This window comes from Erythrolamprus reginae, chromosome 11 (genome assembly GCF_031021105.1).
Source record: "Erythrolamprus reginae isolate rEryReg1 chromosome 11, rEryReg1.hap1, whole genome shotgun sequence".
Classification (NCBI taxonomy): domain Eukaryota; kingdom Metazoa; phylum Chordata; class Lepidosauria; order Squamata; family Dipsadidae; genus Erythrolamprus; species Erythrolamprus reginae.
Window position 1 is genome coordinate 688,251 of NC_091960.1, and position 20,037 is coordinate 708,287.

At 60.8% G+C, this 20,037-nt stretch overlaps 1 protein-coding gene across 6 annotated transcripts in view; it reads left to right on the forward strand.

Moving 5' to 3' along the window:
- The window catches only part of PAK4 (p21 (RAC1) activated kinase 4), a 32,312-nt gene extending 13,197 nt beyond the window's left edge, over positions 1 to 19,115 (forward strand). For 3 of the 6 annotated variants that reach the window (XM_070763728.1, XM_070763731.1, XM_070763729.1), the window contains exons 2-9: positions 7,921 to 8,144; positions 10,552 to 11,229; positions 12,382 to 12,867; positions 13,083 to 13,216; positions 14,092 to 14,218; positions 15,426 to 15,551; positions 15,645 to 15,779; positions 16,403 to 19,115. In XM_070763728.1, coding sequence (XP_070619829.1) covers positions 7,941 to 8,144; positions 10,552 to 11,229; positions 12,382 to 12,867; positions 13,083 to 13,216; positions 14,092 to 14,218; positions 15,426 to 15,551; positions 15,645 to 15,779; positions 16,403 to 16,558 — 2,046 coding nt within the window. In that variant the 5' untranslated portion in view covers positions 7,921 to 7,940 and the 3' untranslated portion in view covers positions 16,559 to 19,115. Of the gene's footprint in view, positions 1 to 7,483; positions 7,616 to 7,920; positions 8,145 to 10,551; positions 11,230 to 12,381; positions 12,868 to 13,082; positions 13,217 to 14,091; positions 14,219 to 15,425; positions 15,552 to 15,644; positions 15,780 to 16,402 lie in introns of those variants that run through there. The other 3 variants (XM_070763730.1, XM_070763732.1, XM_070763733.1) reach the window with 3 other exon arrangements.
- The last annotated feature ends 922 nt before the right edge of the window (positions 19,116 to 20,037 follow it).

A 20,037-nucleotide genomic window follows, 5' to 3' on the forward strand; every position in this document is an offset into this window, starting at 1 on the left:
AGGCCGGTATTGTGTTAGGGGCTGGAGACCAGGGGTCCCAGCAGCAGAGCTGGCTGGAGAGTTCTGGGAGTCAAAGTCCACGAGTCTTTAAGTGGCCAAGCCTGAAGGCCTCTGCTGTGGACCCAAGAGCAGGAAAGTGGCCATCCCTGGGATTTGGCCAAAGGAAACAAGGCAGCCCACAGATCCTCCAGTTTCATGCTGGGACGGTTTGCAAAGCGGGTGAGGTAAAAATGGCTTTGCGAGATAATGGTTGTTCTGCGTCCCAGCTATTTATATTTAATTTGCAGGTTTCTTTCCTGCCTAGCAAGGGCTGGGCCTCCCCCCTCCCCCTCCCCCTTGCAGGACAGCCCAGGGAGCAAGCGAGGGAGCGCCTAGGACCCTGCCCCAGAGGAGGCCCGGGTGGGGGGTCCATGCTGGGAGGCTCCGGGCTCTTTCTTGCTTCCAGAGACCCCCTGGTGTTGCCTGGAGGGCCCGGCGCTCTCGGGCTCTGGGCAGAACCCCTCCCTGCTCCACAGGGCAGTTCCATTTTGGCTTCTCCTCGTTCTTCCTGGTAAGGTTCTACGTATCTGGTTAGGCTCCCAGCCAGTGGCAAGGTCTCCACTGCTGGGTGTGGGCGTGGTGGCGGTGGGCGGGGCTGCCCGGTGCTGCTCGGTGCTGGTGTTTATCCAAGCTTCTGAAAAGGTGTTGGTGATGGCTGAGTAATCAAAACAAGGCAGGCCGAGAAGGGAGCCTGACCCGGGGAAAGGCGGCTGCTCTTTGCGAGAGGGGGGCTCGGGTTTAACACGGAACCCTCAGAACAGAACATCTCGGAGCGGGCAGGGACCTTGGGCGCCCTCCAGTCCAATCCCCTGCTCAGGCAGGAGGCCCAGACTGTTTCAAAGAGGTGGCTGCCCAGTCTCTACTTGAAAGCCTCCAGGGCACCCACAACCTCCAGAGGCAGGCAGTTCCACTGGCTAACTGTTCCCACCATCAGGAAGTTTCTCTTAGTTCCAGGTTGCTTCTCTCTTTGATTAGTTTCCATCCGTTGTTCCTTGTCCTGCTTTCTGGAGGGGGGATCTGGTGGGGGGATCCCAGAGCAGAAGGGGATCTGCCAGGAGCTGCAGCCTCACATCTATGGGGATGAAATGCTTCTCCCCACAGCTAGGAACAAGACAGGAAATACACTCCCCCCCACTTTAATTAATTCCACGTGGGGTGGGGGTGGCCTTTCCAGGCCTCTTCAGGAGGGTGGGCTTTTGTTTGATCTTTTCTGCGTGGTTGGGAGGCGGGTTCTGTCTTCACTGCGTGCACATAGGATGGGGGGCAGAGGGGGGGGGGCTGGGGGTCCTAGCCTTCATAGCTCTGCCTCGGGCATTGAAGCCAGCTGGTGTCTTTGGGCCGGCCCTCCTCTCTCAGGTTTCATTTATTTATGTGACCTCTGGAAGAACTGCTGCCCACCACCCTCTCAGACATTCCCCCCCAGCCCTGCTAACGTGCACGGCCTCCTGTGCAGCCAATGCGAAATGCCCAGTGGCTTGAGGGCAGCCGTTATCTTTATATCACTAAAGCCCCCCCCCCCCCTACCACAGGTGAGCCAGGCCAATGGTGGTGGACCCTCCCAGGCAGGACCAGAAGCAGTGGATGGAAACCTTTCAAGGAGAGAAGCCGTCTAGAACTGAGGAGAAGTTTCTGGATAGCCAGAAGAATTCTTCAGTGGGGCAGCTGGCCTCCAGAAGTGGGGGGGGGCAGGGGGCTCCTGCCTGAATGGGGAGTTGGACTAGAAGACCTCCAAGGTCCTTCCTGGCTCCGTTCTTTTGTTGTTCCAAAGGAGGTTTTGGCCTTATACACGTTAACACTTTTGTGATCAGATGCCGCTTGCTATCTGGCTGTGAATAAAGCCCGTGTCACGTCGGAGGCAGTGTTCCCTCTAATTTTTTTGGGGGGTGGGCGGAAAAGTATAGTGTTTGAGCGGCAGTCCCTTCGGGAGTGGGCAGCACTCTTTCCCTCTCGGCTTCTGGGCAGGTTTGGAAAACTCTGAGTTGATGATGATTTTTAAGTGAGCCATTGCTCAGCTTAGAGGGAACTATGGTCGGAGGCTTTGTTGGCACGCGGGGGTTGATAACGGCAAGATCCCCACGGCTGTGGCCTCTTAATTCCTCCCCCGTCATGGGACTCCACAAACATGCGGCTCATAAGATGGATTTTTAATTGTGGAGTAAAGCAGATTCACCGTGTTTGTAACACAACCGCTCAGAGTCACTTGATTGACAGCATCATTTGACAGCCATGTAAATATGATGGATGAATGAATGAACAACTTAGTAGCGAAGGTTCAGCCACTGCCGTCCCAAGGGGGCAGGGTGGGGGGGCAGTTGTGCAATGATGCCCATTGTGGACTAGTGTAGATTGGCCAAGGAGGCGTGTGTCGTGTGTCGTGCTGTTTGCAGTAAAGAGGGCTCCGTTTTATGGGGTGAAGTTTAGATGCAACATTAACTCTGAGTATCAATTCAGTGGGCCACGACGGCCACACCAGGAGGGCAGAGAGAGGGGGGAGGAGGAGACGACAGAAGCCTGGATGCAACACCCCCCCCACCCCTCGCAGGACACACAGCCGGAAGGAGGGCCGCCCGTCGCATTCCTGGCGGTTGAAACTCAGCCTGGAAAAAAAGTTGGCCACTGGAGCAACCGCCTGGGGAGCGTTGGGCCCTCTGGGAGTAGCCGGGAAAGAGCTTGGGCCGCAGAACCTGCCCAGCCAATGGAGAGGGGTGGAGGGAGGGTTTAGGAGGAGTGAGGAGGGGCCGAGAAGCCATAAAGGGGAGGGGCGGGGCCGAGGAGCGTCCTTCCAGCGGTGGACAGAGGCAGACTGGGGCCACCATGAAGTCTCCCGAGGACGGGTGTGCGTGGAAGTCTCCTCGGGAGCCGGGAGGGCGAGGAGCCTGTCCGACTGGGTCTGCCAGCATCCCTGGTGAATCATCCCTCCGCCTTCTCCCCACTCACCATTATTCCCCATTGTCATGACAGGCAGAGAAACGGGGGGGGGGGGGTTGCCTCCCGAAGGGGCAGGGGGGGCTCCTTTGTCCTCCCTGAATCCACTTCCTCTCGGCCTGTGGAGGGCAAAGCAGCCGTGAGCCTGGAGGGGGTTTGGCTGCCTGGGCAGCAGCTGAGACCCCACGTGGCTTTGGTTCCCCTGCCTGGCAAGGAGGGTGGGAAGGGCCTGGAAGGGGGGGAAGAGCCTGGAGGGCCCGCAGGCCCTTGGGGATCATGTTGGGGCTGTCTGGGGAACTGCTCTTGCTCCCCCCCCCCCCGGAAGCCTCTCTGGAGCAGGACGGAGCAGAGCGGGAGGAGGTCCGTGGGGAGGGGTCTCTGTCGCCTTCGCTGAGCAGCCCCGGGGGCCCTGGTCATGGGCAGCTTGTCGTTTTTCATTTGACTGGATAAACGGTCAGTTACTGACAACAGAGAGAGAAAGGGTTCTTGGTGACGCCTGCCTGCTTCCAGATGTTCTGCCCAGAGTCGCTTTGGGGAGGGAGATGCGCAGTGTGTAAATGCAACAAGTAAACAAACGGGCTTTCCAGGCAGCCGGTGCGTCTGAATGGGGCAGGATTTGAGGCCCCCTGGGGAGGTTTCCTTTCAGAGGTCCGAAGGGAGCAGGTGACCCCGTGCGGAGTCCGACTACTTGCCTCTTGTGTTCTTGGTGCGCACCCTGTTTTCCAGATGTGGAGTCTGCCTTTGCTTGGGATGCTGGTGAATGTTCATTCGCTGGACTTGGACATGCATCTGGACCAGCCTCTTCTTCGTTTGTGGGGATGGGGTCTGCAGCGTTGGGCCTTTCTGGGGTCTCTGTTTCTGCTTCTACCACGCAGATCAGGAACCGAAGGACGTGCGCTCCTGATGGTCCTGGGGTCCTCAGTTGGGAATGGGCATCAGGAACATCGGTCCGTTCGTTCCCGTGCAAAATGTTTGGGCCAAAACAAGCTGGACTCTGGGAACCTTCTCTTTCCCTCTTGCAGTGGAAGGGTCGGTGGGCCTCAGGTTGCCTGGAGTCCAAAGCCAGAAGACCCCTCCCCAGCCTGTCTCTTCAGAGGGGTCCCGTGCTCATCCTCCCGCTCTGATTGCTTCCCAGAGGCGGCCAGCGGTGGTGGAGGTCAGGCAGGGCAGACGTCTCGCTCTGCCTCCCAAGGTCACTGAAGCCCAAAAGAAAGAGCAGTGGGGCCCCTGGGGCGAGGGCCCTGCTAACGGGATGAGGCTCCAAGCTTTTCCTCAAGTGGCGCTTCAGCTGAGACGAAGGCTGGGGAGCAGGACTGGCTGCCACCTGCCTTCGCCAGTGGTTCACACCGCCACATTTTGCAGGTGCGACCGCCTCCCCTCGTGCAATTCCGCGCATGCTCAGTAGCTGGAGTCAGCACACCACACAGCTGGGGAGCTGACCCGATGGACTTCGGGCGGAGGAATAAAGAGGGCAGGGGGGCCCTTTCTCAAGCAGCAGCAGCAGGGGGGGAAACGTTCAAAGATGGGGGCGCCCACAGTCCACCACCGACCGAACCAGATCCGTGAGGCCATCGTGACGTCACCAGCGGGCTGGGGGATCTGCTCCGAACTGGGAGGAAACACCCCCCCCACCTGAAAGTGTGCGGGTCATCTTCAGTTTTGTTCCTGAGCTTTGGGTCACCTGCGGACCCTGCATAGCCACCGGCCTGGAGAGTTTGCTCAGCCCGGCACAAGAGGCGGTGACTGCCCCACTGGCCTCGGCTCTCTGCCCCCCCCCCCCCGAGAGAAGCAGTTCCCTGCGCACGGGTGGTGGGGAAAGGCTGAGCGGTGCATGATGGGCTTGGGAAGAGCAGGGGGCGTGTGATGGGAGACCCCCCCCAGGCTGTGTGCGGAGAGGGTCACTCCTCCAGGCCATGGGTGTCCCAAAGGGGCTTTTTCGAGAGGCAGCCGGACGCTGGTCTTCCTGGAAGGGGTTTCGATTCCTATCCACGGAGCTGCTGCTTCTTCCCTCCTGAAACACAGCTGGGCCTTTCACAGAGGGAAACACGCCAGAGCCTCTGAGCCCGTGTTTCCCAACCTTGGCCACTTGGATATATTCGGACTTCAACTCCCAGGATTCCCCAGCCAGCGGAAGGTGGCAAACGCTAGGCAAGAGCTGGATAACAACGCAAATGAGTCCCCACGACCCAGAAGTGGGCTTAAACCAAAGGCTCTGGATCTCCTTTCTGGAGGTGGGTGCCCCTGTGCTCGCGGAGGCTGCTGGCTCTTACCGGGTGGCCTCCTTTCCCACCTCGACCTACTCCGAGTCCCATTCCTCCCTCTCTGCTCAGCGAGGAATTGCAAGGGAGCCGGAGGAAGATTTATCCGTCCCTTCCGCTCTTCCTGGGGACTGACTAGTGCCAACGCTTTCCAGCTGAAGCTGGTTCAAAAACACCCCTGCTGCAATTCTGACCCTCGGATTTTCATGACTGCTTCTTCCTTCCTTGGGAAATGGCGGAAGGGGTTTTGGCACGGGCTCTGCCTTGCATTGGGGGGGGGCTTTCCGTCCTCTTTTGCAGTCCGGCTGAGCTCCGGCAGAGGCCCCAAGTCTGCTGCAGGGACCTGAGGCGCCCCCCCCACTTCAATTTTGCTCCCGAAGGAAACCTCCTCCTCCTCCTCCTCCTTTCCACGCACCGTTGAGAGATACAATAAGTGGGTTTCTATCTGTGCCTGAAAGTCCAGTTGGGTTGGGAGTGAAGACGTCCCCTGCTCTGCTCTGCTCGGCTGCTGCTTTGTTGGATCAAATGGGCTGCGAAAGGGGAGCTCAGCCTTCCCTCCCACCTTTGGGCTGGGAAATCGGGGAAGCCTCAGCCCTGCCCCTCAACAGAGACCAAAGCCCCACTGGGGGACTATAAAGGGGGGGGAGGAACATGAGCAGCCCCCTCCCTGCTTCCGTCTGCCTGGCAGCGTAGGGACAGAGATCTCTGAAAGCCCATTGCATAAAGCCCATTTCATTTGCACACTCATAATTCAAGATAAGAAGAGACTGGACAACCACTGGTCAGGTCCTTGGAACAAACTCCCAGCAGACGTGGTTGGTCAATCCACAGGAACTGAATGTAAACCTGCCTGGGATAAACACGGATCCATCCTAAGATCAAATACAGGGAATAGTAGAAGGGCAGAGTAGGTGGGCCATGAGGTCTTTTTCTGCCCTCAATCTTCTAGGTTTCTAGGTTTCTATGTCTGAAAGGGTCTAGGAGGGTCTCCTGCTTGAGCAGGGGTCTGGACTAGAAGACCTCCCAACTCCCAAGGTCCCTTCCAGCTTTGTTATTCTGTCCTGACTCCACTATATCAACTGTATATTCAGGCATAACCAGGGTGGTCAGCTATGGCTCCTCTGCTACCTGTGGACTTCAACTCCCAGAATCCCCCAGCCAGCAGAGGGTAGGCTGTGATCCTGACCCATCTGGTGGGGGGAGGCACTAGGTTGTCCAGGTTTGCAGGCAAAGGAACGGCCGTGCTCTCTAGAAGAGGAGGGGGGGTCTCGGCTTGTGGCCCTCTAGACCCGGCGGAGATGTTCCTTTGGGAACGCAGGGGGGTTCGTGGGGTGTGGCCCACGTCTGGCAGAGTCTCCATTTGTCGGAGGGAGAGTCCGGCTCCTGAGCTGCCTGTCTGCAGAGACGCACCCAGGCAAGGACCCCTGACGGCCCCTGGACTAGCCGTGGAAGTCTAGATTCCTTGTGGGTCCCCTCCCACTCGCAGGCGGAGCAGCCAAGGGGGTCCCCCTGGAGAGGATCCATTTCTCCCTCTGGCTTCTGCCTCCTGGGTCACTTCCTGCTGCTCCTTGCTCTGCACTGGGGGTGGGGTGGGGGGGGGCTCTTTGGATCCGCCTCCTTTGCTCTCCAAGCTTTCCCCCTTCCTAATGCGAATTTCAGGCTTTCCGGGTGAGAAACCTAATGTCCTGCACCTCCACCGCATAGTCTCTCTTCTCCCCGGCACAAATGGCCACAATGTGATTCCCGGGTGCTGCTTTCTGAACGGCTGCCTTGGCCCCCTGCCCAGTCTTGGTCAATCCGGGGAGGCCCCCTGGCCCAGTTGGACAAACGGAAGGGGTGTTTTGTGTGGGGGGGTGGGGGCGAATGCTTGGCTGACGAAAGGACCGGTCTGACCGGATTGGCAAGGAGCGCGCGGCGGCAGAGCACTGAGTCTCCGCAGCTGATCCCAGGAACGCCTTTGGGATCACCGGGGCTGGGGTTTGGAGGAGATCCACTGGGGAGAGTCCCTGAGAGGAGGAACCCACTAGCCCCCCCACCCCCACTTCCCCCTTTATCCCCCTTGGAGCAGGGGCCACTCAGCTGGAAACGGGGGAGCAGGGGGGATGAGGCAGAGGGCCAGGTGGGGGGATTCTGTGGGGCAGAGGAGGAGGAGGAGGAAAACTCACCTGCTCTGAGAATGGATGGATGGGGAGTGGGTGGGAGTGGGGTGGGGGGGCTGGCTTTCTCTGAGCTGGGAAAACAGGGTCATAAAAGTTTGGCAGCCGAAGCCCCCCCCCCAGCCGAGAGAGGCTTCTAAGAGCCACAGCAGCATGACAGGTGGGGGCCGCCCTTCTTCACCTTCCCTCACCTGAGCTGCTCCGCTTATCCATTCCCAGTTCCCGCCAGCCGCCCAGGTGAGGCCGAGGGTGTCACCCGCCCCTGTTGGAGAACCCCTCCATGGCTGTTCCAGAGGGTTGAACTTGCCTCCCGTTGACCCTCTGCCTGAGCCCCCTGCAGCCCCTGGGCCCCTCCTGTCCACCCAGCCGGGGGTCACGGGGGGGGGCTCTGAGGATTGAAAGGGGGCCTCCCACGCTAGGGACCTGCTCACCAGGAAGCCACAAACCTCTGGGTGGGAGGGGGGGGCTTTCCCACACAAGGCTGTGGGGCGGCTGATCTCCCGGATGGACTCCGCTGAGTCGACCCTCTTTCTTCCCTCCAGGTCTCCTAGCCAACGTGGCCATGTTCACCAAAAGGAAGAAGCGCATTGAGATCTCCGCCCCCTCCAACTTCGAGCACCGGGTGCACACGGGCTACGACCAGCAGGAGCAGAAGTTCACGGGGCTGCCCAGGCAATGGCAGGGCATCATCGAGGAGTCGGCCAAGCGGCCAAAGCCCCTGGTGGACCCCGTGTACATCACGGCCGTCCAGCCGGGCTCTCAGAAGGTTGGTGGCGCCTGCGTCGGGCCCTCACGCAGGGTGGAGGTGCTTATGCGATGCCCCAAAGGCCCTTCTTCTTCAGCCTTTCTTCTTCTTCTTCTTCCTCCTTTCTTCTTCTTCTTCTTCTTCTTCTTCTTCTTCTTCTTCTTCCTTCCTTTCTTCTTCTTCTTCCTTTCTTCTTCTTCTTCCTCCTTTCTTCTTCTTCTTCTTCCTTTCTTCTTCTTCTTCTTCTTCCTTCTTCTTCTTCCTTTCTTCTTCTTCTTCTTCCTTTCTTCTTCTTCTTCCTCCTTTCTTCTTCTTCTTCTTCTTCCTTCTTCTTCTTCCTTTCTTCTTCTTCCTTTCTTCTTCTTCTTCTTCTTCGAGAGCCCACTGGACTTAGTTCTGTGTTTCTCTAGAAGGCCTTTCGCTACTCACCCACGAAGCGTCTTCGGTTCTGGCTGAATGGAGGGGGGGGGTCCAAGGGGAAGCCCACCATCCAGCCAGAACTGCAGAAGCTTTGTGGGTGAGTAGCGAAACGTCTTCAAGAGAAAAAAAGAGAGAAAAGTCCAGTTGCGCAGCTTTGGGGCAGCCGTCCGCTGGCTGGCTGAGAATCCCCCGAGACCCCCGGCCTGCGCCATCTGTCCAAGGCCGAGGCCTGATGAGCTGGACCCAGGCGCAGACCCGAAGGGACCGGACTCACAGGCCTTGAGTTCTGGGCGCGGAGGGTGAGAGTCGAGTGAGGAAACTGCCCCTTTCCTTCGGGCACAGTCACCGAGAGGTCCAGTTCGGCTTCCACAGGCGGTGAGGGGGTGTGTGTGTCTGTCGTGCAGCAAGTGCCCCCTCCTCCCCGCGGGGCCTGCCTCTATTCAGAGCACACACCGCAGCTCTTCCGGTTGGAACCGTGGGGCATGCCTGGCACGGCCAGATTTGGACCCATGCCCTGGTGCCCCCTCTGGGGCTGGCCCTGGAGACCCCGGCCGGGGCTGTCGAGCGTCGCTCGTGAGGCTTAGCTCGGGGGGGGGGGGGAAGCAGGAATTCCTCCCTTGTGCTGGAGATGGCTGGGGGGGTGGGGGGGTGCCGGCCAGGGACAGATCCTGAAAGCAAAGTGGAGACCCAGCCGGAGCTGCCGAGTGTGCCAGGAAGAAGGAGGTGCCGATCGGCCCAGAAGGGGAGGGGTTGACAGGCGGGCAGTCCTTGCCTTACGACCACAATTGAGCCCAAGGATTCCCCCCATTTTACGGCCTCCCTTGCCACAATCGTTAAGTGCAGCTGTTAGAGTTAGGGACACAATTGTGAAGGGAATGGCCAGTGGAGCAAGAGTCTCTCTCCAGCCACAGGAGACCTGCCTGCCTTGACCCCGGCCCTGCCCACCTCTCAGCCCCACCCAGCCGGGGGCCTGCAGCTTCCTGGAGACGGTGGGTGGCCGGCTGGAGCAATGGACTCGGCCCTTCCCTGACCCTGTCGCCCTTTGCAGGGCTTGACTGTTTCTGTTGGACACCGGGTGGATTCTCCAGGAGGGCGGGGGAGCCACGGTGCGGAGGGAGGGAGGGGGCCCTCGGGTGGGCTGCGGCCGGGAGGGAAGGCCTGGGCAGACCTGCAGTGCGCTTTTGGTGTATTCATCCAGAGCCACAAATTGCACGGGGTCCACGGGCGGCTTGCAGGAACCCCTTGCGACGGGGGGCTTCTCTGCTAGCCGGGTGAAGGGCCCCTGGGACGGAGTGGGCTCTTCCGGCCGAGGGATCCTGGGAGCGGCCCACAAGCCTTCCACTGGCCCAGGTGGGAGACCCCTGTGCCAGAACAAGCCCAGCTCCTGGGTGGGAGAGGGCCTGGGGCCTGGGGGGCTCTCATGAGTTGCTTAGGGAAGCATTTGCGGAGGGGGGGCTGCCCGATCTGGGAGGGAGAGACGGGGGGGGGGGGCTGGTTTGGCAGATTCTTTGGAAACACTTTAGAGGCGGCAAAGCTGGGGTCCATTGTAGGCCAGGAGCCTGGTGCTTGCGTGTGGGGTCCTCGGAAGGCTTGGCTGCAGGACCTCCCCCACTTGTAGCTCCCTGGAATCCCCAGGCTGAGTCTCTGGGGGGCAGGGGGGCAGAGGGGGGGGCAGGGGGTTGCCTCGCAGTGGCTGCCTTCCAAACCCAGCCTTCCCGTCCTTCGTCATTGTCAGCATCCGTGTGGACTTGAGAAACTCTCTCCGTGTGGACGACGAAAGCGAGCTAACCACTCTGCGACGCTCCCGTTTCCCCCCCCCCCCCCGTGCTCCCCCCGTCACGCCTGCTGCCACATGCTGCTTCTGCCAAGGCCGGACGTGTCTCGAGCCCTTGTCCAGCCTCCATCAAGCGCCTCATTTTTTTTATGTTGCTTACATTATTTTCTTTTCTGTTTGTGTGTCCCCCCTCCCCCCACCCGCCTGCTCCATGCTCCCTTCCATGCGCCTCAGACCATCGTGCGCGGACACAAGGCTGCCAAGGACGGCTCCCTGGCCTGGCTGCTCGATGAGTTTGAGAACATGTCCGTGTCGCGCTCCAACTCCCTGCGCAGGGACAGCCCCCCCTTCCCGGCCCGGCACGACCACTTTTACCAGGAGAACGGCCTGGGGGAGGCGCTGGGCAGGCCCCGCCACCCCCACCCACCCCCTCCCCACACGGAAGAGGACGGCGGGAGCAGCAAGGGCAGAGACCCCAAGGAACGGAGCCGCCACGGGCCCAAGAACGAGGCCGGACGGGGCTGGGACGACAGGACTGCCGCACCGCACGCCCGTGGCCACGAGCCCCAGCACATGTCGCACCAGTCCTCCGGCCCCCCACGGCCCCCCGAGCACCCACGGCCCCTGCCGGAACCCGGGCCCCGAGCACCCGAGCGGGACCGGAAGAGGGAGCCCCCCACCGAGCGCGTGGTTAAGCGGGAGCGGACGGAGGGGCCCGAGAAGAGACCCAAGTCCACCTACACGGGCCAGGGCAGCCCACAGGCCCCCCGGGAGAAGCGACCCCTCTCTGGGCCCAATATCCGGACCCCGAACATCCCCATCTCTGAGGGGGTGATGAAGACCGCGCAGCAGACGGGACGGCCTTTTAACACCTACCCGCGAGCGGACACCGACCTTGGCCGTGGCACTCAGGTAAAGCTTCCCCCGTGGCTCTGGCCAGCCTGGATCCATCTGCTGGACGTGCCGTTCTGGTGATGCCTGAGGCCACCCTCCGCCTCTCTTAAGCCGCCTTCCGAGCACAGCCTGGCCGGTGGACCCATGCTGGACCCCCGGGAGGACCCCTGCTGCCCTTCTCCATCCTCCGCTCTGCTCCGCTTCTCTCCTTCCTCCGCTCGGCCGCCCTCTCTCGCCTGTCGGCCCCCATCAGCCACAGCCGGGCTCTTCCCCCCCCCCTGCCTTTCCTGGGCGCTCCCCTCCCTCGCCTCCACTAACCAGAGTGGCCCCCGTGCCGTCCACCTCGCCGTCTCTCTTCCCCTGTGCGTGCGAATAACCATCTGCTGCCGCCTCCTCCTCCCTCGTGCGGCTTCTCTCTCGGCCTCCGTAGTGGACACTCTGCATCTGCTCAGAGACCTCCCGCCTTCCTTGGGACCTGCTCTGCCTTCCGCTCGGCCCCCGCTCGGCCCTCGGCCTCCTCTTAACTACCGACGTCAAACTCCACTTTGTGCTCTGTTACCCCCCCCTCTTTCTTACTCTATCACTGACCTGAAGTTGGCAGAGAGGGGGGAGGGGCACTAATTTGGCCCTTGCTGTCCTTTGGAAGGGCCCGGCCCTCCGCTTAGCCAAGTGGACTCTGCAAGGAGGGTTTTACAAGCGAGACTTTTAGGACCCTGAGGGAAGGATCAGGCTGACCGGGGGGGGGGGCTAGGGGGGGCTGAGAGGCACAGGCCTGGCCCATCCCCAAACCTCTTGGGGGCCATAAGAAGGGGGGGCACAGGTGACCCTCTGTAGCAGGGTCTCCAACCGTGGCAACTTCATGACTTGTGGTCAGCTGGCTGGGGGATTCTGGGAGAGGAAGCCCACACATCAGAAGGTGACCACGCTTGTGGACGCCCGGCTCGTCAGCCTGCTCGCCCCCCTGTCCTTTGCAAGTGAGCAGGGCCAAAAGAAGGAGCCCCCTCAGCCAAGGGGCTTGTCCTGGGCTCCTCCCACATGAACCCTGGGGGGGGGGGTGTTGGAAAAAGCCTGCAGGATGCCCTCCACCTGCCAGGACAAAGACCGGTCTGGGGGGGGGGGGCTCCGCTTTCCACGCATCCCAGTCAGGGGGGCTTTCCCTTCTCTTTCCAGGGAGACCACCGGCCGGGCAAGACCCCTGAAGCCGCCTCCAACGGCCCCTGGAGTGGGAGCAGCGGCTCCTCCAGGCCTCCCCCGGGGGCCCCAGCCCGGTCCAGAAACCTGGATCCCTCCCCCCTGGGACTCTCCCAGCACGCCTCGGACCCCCACTTGACCCACATGCCCCCGGCCGCCCAGCCCCCGCAGGCCCCTCCCCAGCAGCCCCCGGCCCCCACGCCTGCGGCCCCCGCGCCACAGCAGCCGCCCCCCTGCTCCCCCCAGCGTGAGCCCCAGCGGGTCTCCCACGAACAGTTCCGGGCCGCCCTGCAGATGGTGGTTGACCCCGGAGACCCCCGGACCTACCTGGACAACTTCATCAAGATCGGGGAGGGCTCCACGGGCATCGTCTGCATCGCCACCGTCAGGAACTCCGGGAAGCTCGTGGCGGTCAAGAAGATGGACCTGCGGAAGCAGCAGCGGCGGGAGCTGCTCTTCAACGAGGTGGGTGGGTGGGACGGCCCCCCCATGGCTCCCCCCGCGAGGGCCTCTCCCTCCTCACCCCAGGAGCCTCTTCGGCCTTGGCTGAATTGGGGGGAGGGGGGCAGCCATTCAGTCAGAACGGAAGAAGCTTCTTGGAGGGGAGGCGGAAGGTCTCCTGCCCCCCCCCCATTGTCCTTCTTGCCTCCCAACCTGCCTTCCCCCCCCCCTCCGGCCAGGTGGTGATCATGAGGGACTACCAGCATGAGAACGTGGTGGAGATGTACAACAGCTGCCTGGTGGGCGATGAGCTCTGGGTCGTGATGGAGTTCCTGGAGGGGGGCGCGCTGACCGACATCGTCACCCACACCAGGTATGGGGCCGAACCCGGGGCTGGGTCCACTCGGAGTCGGCCGCCTGCTTCCAGGCTTGGAGCTCGCTGACCTCCTCCTACTTCGGGGGGGAGCCAGTCCTCGACTTACAGCAGTTCATTGAGTGACGGCCCAAAGTTAACAACGGTGCCCAGCCTCCCCGCGGCCTCCTGACCAAAGTCCAGATGTTCTGGCATCTGACTCACATTTATGACGGTTCTGACCAGCAGAGTCAGATGGGGAAGCCAGAGGTCACTAAACGATACTCATCACCCCTGCAGGGATTCCCTGAGCGGCTCTGGCAAGAAAGGGGGCGAAGTGGGTCAGCGGTCAATTGCGGCCACAAGACTAACAGTAGACTAACCTGCATTCAACAAGGGGGACAACACTGAGTTTCTCCCGAAAACAATACATGTGTCCAGAATAAGGCCAATCATGTGCTAAGCCCCCCCCCCCAAATATGGCCCCAACTCCATGCGCACGTGCCCTGCCCCACCCCCACCCCCACCCCCAAATGGTGCCTGAACTCAAGTGGCTGCGGCCCTCCAGCCACAGAAGCCCTGTCCGGCAGGGGACCCTGGGCCTGGCCAGCCGGTGAGCTCTATCGGAGCTGCCCTCACTGGGTCTTGCTGAGGGACCCAACGGAGCTACAAGTAATAATAAAATAACAAGGCCCCCCCCCAAATAATAAGGCCAAGGTGATATTTCAGGGGTCAGAAGAAAGAAGAAACACAGTTTGTGTGTATGTGGTATTGCTGTTTTGATGCAGCTTTTTAAATGTCTTGTTTTTTAAAAAACCATTTTTGGCGCTGAACGTTTTTTATATTAAAAGCAATAGAGGCCAAAGGCCCCCCCCCCTCTTTTCTTCTGGTTGAAGGATGAACGAAGAGCAGATTGCGGCCGTCTGCCTCTCGGTGCTGAAGGCCCTGTCGGTGCTCCACGCTCAGGGGGTCATCCACCGGGACATCAAGAGCGACTCCATCCTGCTGACCCATGATGGGCGGGTGAGTGGACCGGCCCTCCCTCTCGCCCCTCGCTCTCCACGGCCTTTTAGCAGCCCAAGTTCCCTGAAAGGGGCACTCTGATCCTGGGGGAAATCCCAGCCCCCCCCCCCCCCTTTGAAGCACCCCTTCCGTGCTCCTTGGCTGCCCCTTGGCTCCACCCTCGGCCTCTGGACTTCAACTCCCAGAATGCCCCAGTCATCAAAGGGCTCTGGTTGGAAACTCCTGCTTCGGAATTTCTGAAACATTTAACACACACACACACACACTAGCACACGGCCCTTTCCCCTGGGGAGCCTAAATCAAAGGGAGCAGGATTTCTGCCAACATTGGGAAAGACTGGAGTTAGGGGGCATTGGTACAGGTCAGCCTGGGGCCTGAGCCCTCTGTCTCTTGCTGGAAACCGAAAGTCCAGGCCAGTGCGGGGTGTGTGTGTGTGTGTGTCTACAGCAGGCAGGTATCTGAGGCTCAGGAGGCCAAGCCAAAGGACCAGGTGCCAAGCTCGAAAGGCCTCAGCCGCAGCTTCAGGAAGAGCAATGGCTGCTCTCTGAGCAGGGCCTCCTCTGGAAGGAAATCCCCTGCTTTATCCGGGCCTGGGAAACAATCCTGACTGCTTTCTCACCAGGGGAAGGGAGGGGAAAGCAGAGGGAGGCCCTGGAGATTGTCCACAGCCCACCTGTGTGGGGTGGAAAATTCACTCCTTTTGTGCAGAATTTATTGCAGTTTATTGTCCTCAACTGACCCCACTCATTTAAGAGACCATTCAAAGCAACAGGGGCATTGAAAAAAGTGCTTGATGGCCGTTCCTGCCCCTGAGGACCACTGGAGCCTCCCCAGGGTCACCCACTGGCCATTCAGCCCCTTGGCCACAGACCGGCCCTTGTTTATGACGGTCCCGTTGATCCCCCTTGTGGGACCTCCTGGTCAGCGAGGCCAAGGGGGAAGCCAGGTTCCTCTAGCCGCTCTGTTACAAAGTGGAGAACCACAGGGACAAACCTCACTTAACGGTGGTCTCGCTTTGCAACGGAAAATGTTGAGCTCTGTTTTGGTCACAAGTTGGGAACCTCTTGCATAACGTCTCCCCCCCCCTCTTGAGTTTTAAATTCAGTAGGTACGAAATAGAGCTGAGGGGGTGGGAGGGGGGTTCTGAAGCTGCGGGAGGCAGAGACCCCCCCTCACTCTGGCCCCTCGCCCGCCCCTCCCCCTCCAGGTCAAGCTCTCCGACTTCGGATTCTGCGCGCAGGTGAACAAGGAGGTGCCGAGGCGCAAGTCGCTGGTGGGGACCCCCTACTGGATGGCCCCGGAGCTCATCTCTCGGCTGCCCTACGGGCCGGAGGTGAGTCAGTGGGGAGACCCCAACCCAGAGGGAGCGGCCAGAGCGGGTGAGGGTCCGGCTATCCCCCGACGGCCCTTCTGTCTGTGGTTGCAGGTGGACATCTGGTCCCTGGGCGTGATGGTGATCGAGATGGTGGACGGGGAGCCTCCCTACTTCAACGAGCCCCCCCTCAAGGCCATGAAGATGATCCGGGACAATCTGCCCCCCAAACTGAAAAACGTGCACAAGGTAAGACCCCCCCCCCAGGCTCCCTCCCCCCATTGCCATCAGGCATCATCCGAGGGCCGCTTGGCTGCCAGCTGTGGTCATTTAATTGCCCTCCATCATTGATGGCCTCCGCCTGATTGGACTGGCCTCCCCCCCCCCTTCCTGACCCCCTCTAGACCACCTTCTGGTTCAGGGGGGGCATCTATGGCGACTGTACAACCTGGGGGCTTTAACTCCCAGAATTACTGAGCCAGCCACAGTTGCCCAGCCCTGTGCCAGGCGTGTTCTAGGTCTGGACCTGGTGTGAGACACCCCCCTCCCCCCAATTCATGGCTTCTTTGGCTCAGGATAGAAACCTAGAAGATGGACAGCAGAAAAAGCCCTCCTGGTCCATCTCGTCTGCCCTTATTTTATCTTAGAATGGATCTATGTTTATTCCTGACATGTTTACTTTCAGCAACTGTGGATTGACCAACCACGTCTGCTGGAAGTTTGTTCCAAGCATCTACGACTCTTTCCATCAAATAATATTTTCCCATGTTGCTTCTGATCTTTCCCCCAACTGACCTCCGATTGGGCCCCCCTTGTTCTTGGGTTCCCTCCTCCTCCCCCCAGCTGAGCCCTCCGCCCTTTCTCCCCCGCAGGTCTCTCCTTCCTTGAAGGGCTTCCTGGACCGCCTGCTGGTCAGAGACCCCGCCCAAAGAGCCACGGCCAGCGAGCTCCTGAAGCACCCCTTCGTGGGCAAAGCCGGGGCCCCCTCCTGCATCGTGCCCCTCATGCGGCAGAACCGGATGAGATGAGCGGCCAGGCTCCTTCGCCAAGAGAGAGAGAGAGAGAGCAGGGCGCGGAAGGGCCACCATCCCCAGCCGGTCCCAGCAAGCGGGGGAGACCTGCGCACGAGGAGGGGGCTTTGGGACCTCCTCCAGTCCCCCCAGTGGGCGTGGGCAGCAGGAGGGGCTCACCTCCGTCCCTCAAGGACCCCCAATGGATGCTGGGACCCGTCTCTCGCAGAGCTGCTCTGCCTCACCGCACTGTACTACTGAATTGAGGAGGGGGCTCTGATGGGGCTGAAATAAGGCGGCAAAAGGCCTCCCTCTGGTCCGTCTCCTCAATCCTGGGCAGCCGTGGGCGGGTCAGTGGCCGGCAGGAATGCGCCCCTCCCTCCCAGAGGGGACCCCAGAGAAAGTGGGCTGCTGGCCAAAGGAACCCTGGGGGGAGAGGGGAGGGGGAAACCCCCACCCCGCAGGGCCATTCTTGGGTCACTGGGGGCAGGAAACCCCCACGGGCCCAGATGCTCTTCCTGGCAGTGAAGGGAGGCCCTGCAGTATTTCGGGGGGGGGGGCAGTCTCAGGGAGGGAGGGGGCTCTAGGGGACCTCAGTGGTTGAAAGTCGGGGGCTCCTGCTCGTTGGGGGGTGCCAGTGGTGGCGGGGGGGGGGTCCCCTGTCCAGACGGGGCAGAGCCAGGCTTGTCATGGTCACCAAGAGGCTCAGCCGTGGGGCTGGTGCTGCAGAGTGGCCCTCCTGGCACCACAAAGGGGGCGCCCCTCGGGCTCAGGCGGGCTTTTCAGAGAGGGAGGGGGAGGAAAAAGGCCCAGAGCAAGCCCCGCCCTTCACCCCCTCCCTGAACATGGGGTCCCTGGGTGCCTCTGGCCTCAGTCTTCTTGCCCCCAAAGACCTGCCGCTGCCTTGTGGGTCCCCCCGGGGTGGGGGCTTCTTTCTTCCTGGCCCCCCACTTGGCCCTGGCTGAGTTCCCTTCTCCCCCCCCCTTGCAAGCTGGCCGTGGCAGGGGAGTGCCAGGGGGGGCTGTGGGGTGCGTTGTGAGGCCCCCGCTTGGCTTCCCTGGCCCTCTGGGGGAAACAGGCCCAGCTGACCGAATAGGGGAGCAGGATGTGGCTGCCCCTTCATCTTAGGGGTTGTGGGGGGGGCTAGGGCAAAATGCAGCACCCCCTCCTCAGCAGCTCTGGGCCTGGGTGGGTGGAGGGGGGGCTCTTTGGGGCCTCCAGGCACCTCAAGCCTTTGTTGCTGGAAGCGGGTGGGGTGGGGGTGGAGGAAGGGGGGTTGCCTGGTTGTGTTTTGGGGGTGGGGGTCACTGCTGCCCCCTCCCACCACAGCTGCTCCTTGCATGCTGGGAACAGTCTGGGCGCCTCTGCATGGAGACCCTCTTGGGGAAGGGGGGGTTTCTCCCCCCTGCCCGGACTTAGTGCCCTCTGGGTGCCTCCCCTGGTGCCCCCAAAGCCCCCCCTCCCTCCCTCGGCTCAGGTGCCCAGGATCAGGTCCCACAGGCCCAGCCTCTGCCCTGCTCCCCTTCCAACCCCCCCTCCCCCCCAGCACTCGCCAGACCCCCATCTTGGCCTCCTTTACAAAGTGGGTTCAGCTCACGGCAGGCTTCCTCTCCGACTGGTTGCGTGTGTGTGTGTGTGTGTGTGAGTGAGTGTGTGTGTTTCCCACTTCTGCAGCCAGCTGGCGTGGTCAGCTGGGATCCCCTGGGCCCTCCGGGTGGGCTGCCTGGCCCCTCCCCGGCCTGCCTCTTCCTCTCCCCCCTCTGGCCAACTCCTGGCCTGGCTTTTCCGGGGTGGGGGCTTCAGGGATCTGAAGGGTCTGCAGTGGGTCTTTGGTGCTAGCATTCCTGACTTAAAAGGGAACCCAGGTGTATTATCTAGGGTTCCACCCCCCCCCCCAATATCTCCAGGGGGGCTGTACCAGCCTGAGCCAGCCTCCCCACACCTTTCCCACTCTTCTCCCTCTTCTGGGGGTCTGGGGAGGGGAGGGGCTCGGCTACCCACCACTGCCCCCGCTTCCCCCTGCTTGCCTGTTTTTGAACCCGCTCCCCTTCCGGAGCCCCTCGAGGGTCTTCAAGGGTGACTGAAAGCCTCAGTTGAAGCGGCCAAGGCAGGGAGGGGCCGTTCCTGGGGAGACCCTTCCCCAGCCCCCCTCCTGTCTCCACACCCTCCTTGCCACAACACTACGTCCATCTTCTGAAATAAAGGACTGGAATTTTAAACTGGAGGCTGGGAACGGGGAGGGGGGACCTGGCTTCGAAGCCCCCTCCACCCTCCCTGTCTCCTGGTTGCTTGAAGAATTTTATAACTGGAGGCCTCCACCACAAATGTCCCCCCCCCCCCCTCTACCAGAATGACTACTGATTCATCTTGTGGGGTTTTGTTACTTTTTTAAAAAAGAAATTATTTATATTGGGTTTTATTTCCTTCCCCCCCCTCCCCCCCTTTGGAAACTCAACGGTATTTGTGTTGAAATGATTTTTTTTAATTGCTTTGGAAAAAACCAACCCTGCTGTGTTCCATTCCAGTCCCTTTAGCCATGAATGGCCTTGTATAAAAAGTCTGGATTTTGTGTCAACGTGTGGTTGTCGGTCAGCCTGTCCTCCTGGCTAAAGGGCAGCACGGGGTTTGCAGGGACCTTCCACCGTTAGAGAAGAAGGACAATGCGATAGTGAATCTTTCATTCCCACATTAAAAAAAAATATTTCTGGCACATTTAAGAAAAAGCAAAGCCAGAGGGCCGCTCTCTTCCCCACGGGCATCCCTGTCGTGGTTGTAAATTCCGGCAGAAAAGAAATGGACGCAGGGCACCGTCCAGTGGCCCCCAGCCGTGCGCTCTCTGGCCTGAGCAAGCCGTCCTCTGGTTTGGCTATGCATGGTGACCTCTCCCCGATTCTCCGCTTGTTCCCATCTCAAGCTGCCAGGGAGAACCGAGGGGCTCCTGGACCCTCACCCGAGGGCCTCCTGTGGGCTCAGCCCTAAACTCCCCCCACCCCCCGATCAAGCAGGGGCAGCAGCTGCTCTTAACTGAGCTGGGCACGGTTTTCATTCCCTGAGCCTTGCTAAGGATCCCTGGACATTCTCAGCCAGGAGGAGTGACCAGCATAAACCGTGGTTCAATGGGAGCCTCTCTCTCTCCCGGCCATGCCAGGGTCCAGCTGCACGGAGAGAGGCTCCATTTCACCGTCCACCGTGTCATCCCAGGAAACCAGGCTAACCATGAACCGCAGTGGGATTAAGCCCTTGGAAACCCTCTTGGCAGAGGCCGCGAAAGGACTCTGGCACCGGGCGAGGTGGGTGCTGGCAGCTGATCCCGGCTGACAACTTTGCTGCAGCCCTGGCCAGGAGGGTGAGGCCGGCCACATAAATGGGCAGCACCCTCCAGACCACCGGACAAAGCAGCATTGCTGGGGGTGGGAGTTGCATGGTGGCCAGCTGCCAGTCTCGGCCAGTCTCCCTCGCTGGGCTGTTGTGGGCAGGAGAGGTTGCTCCTTGAGTGG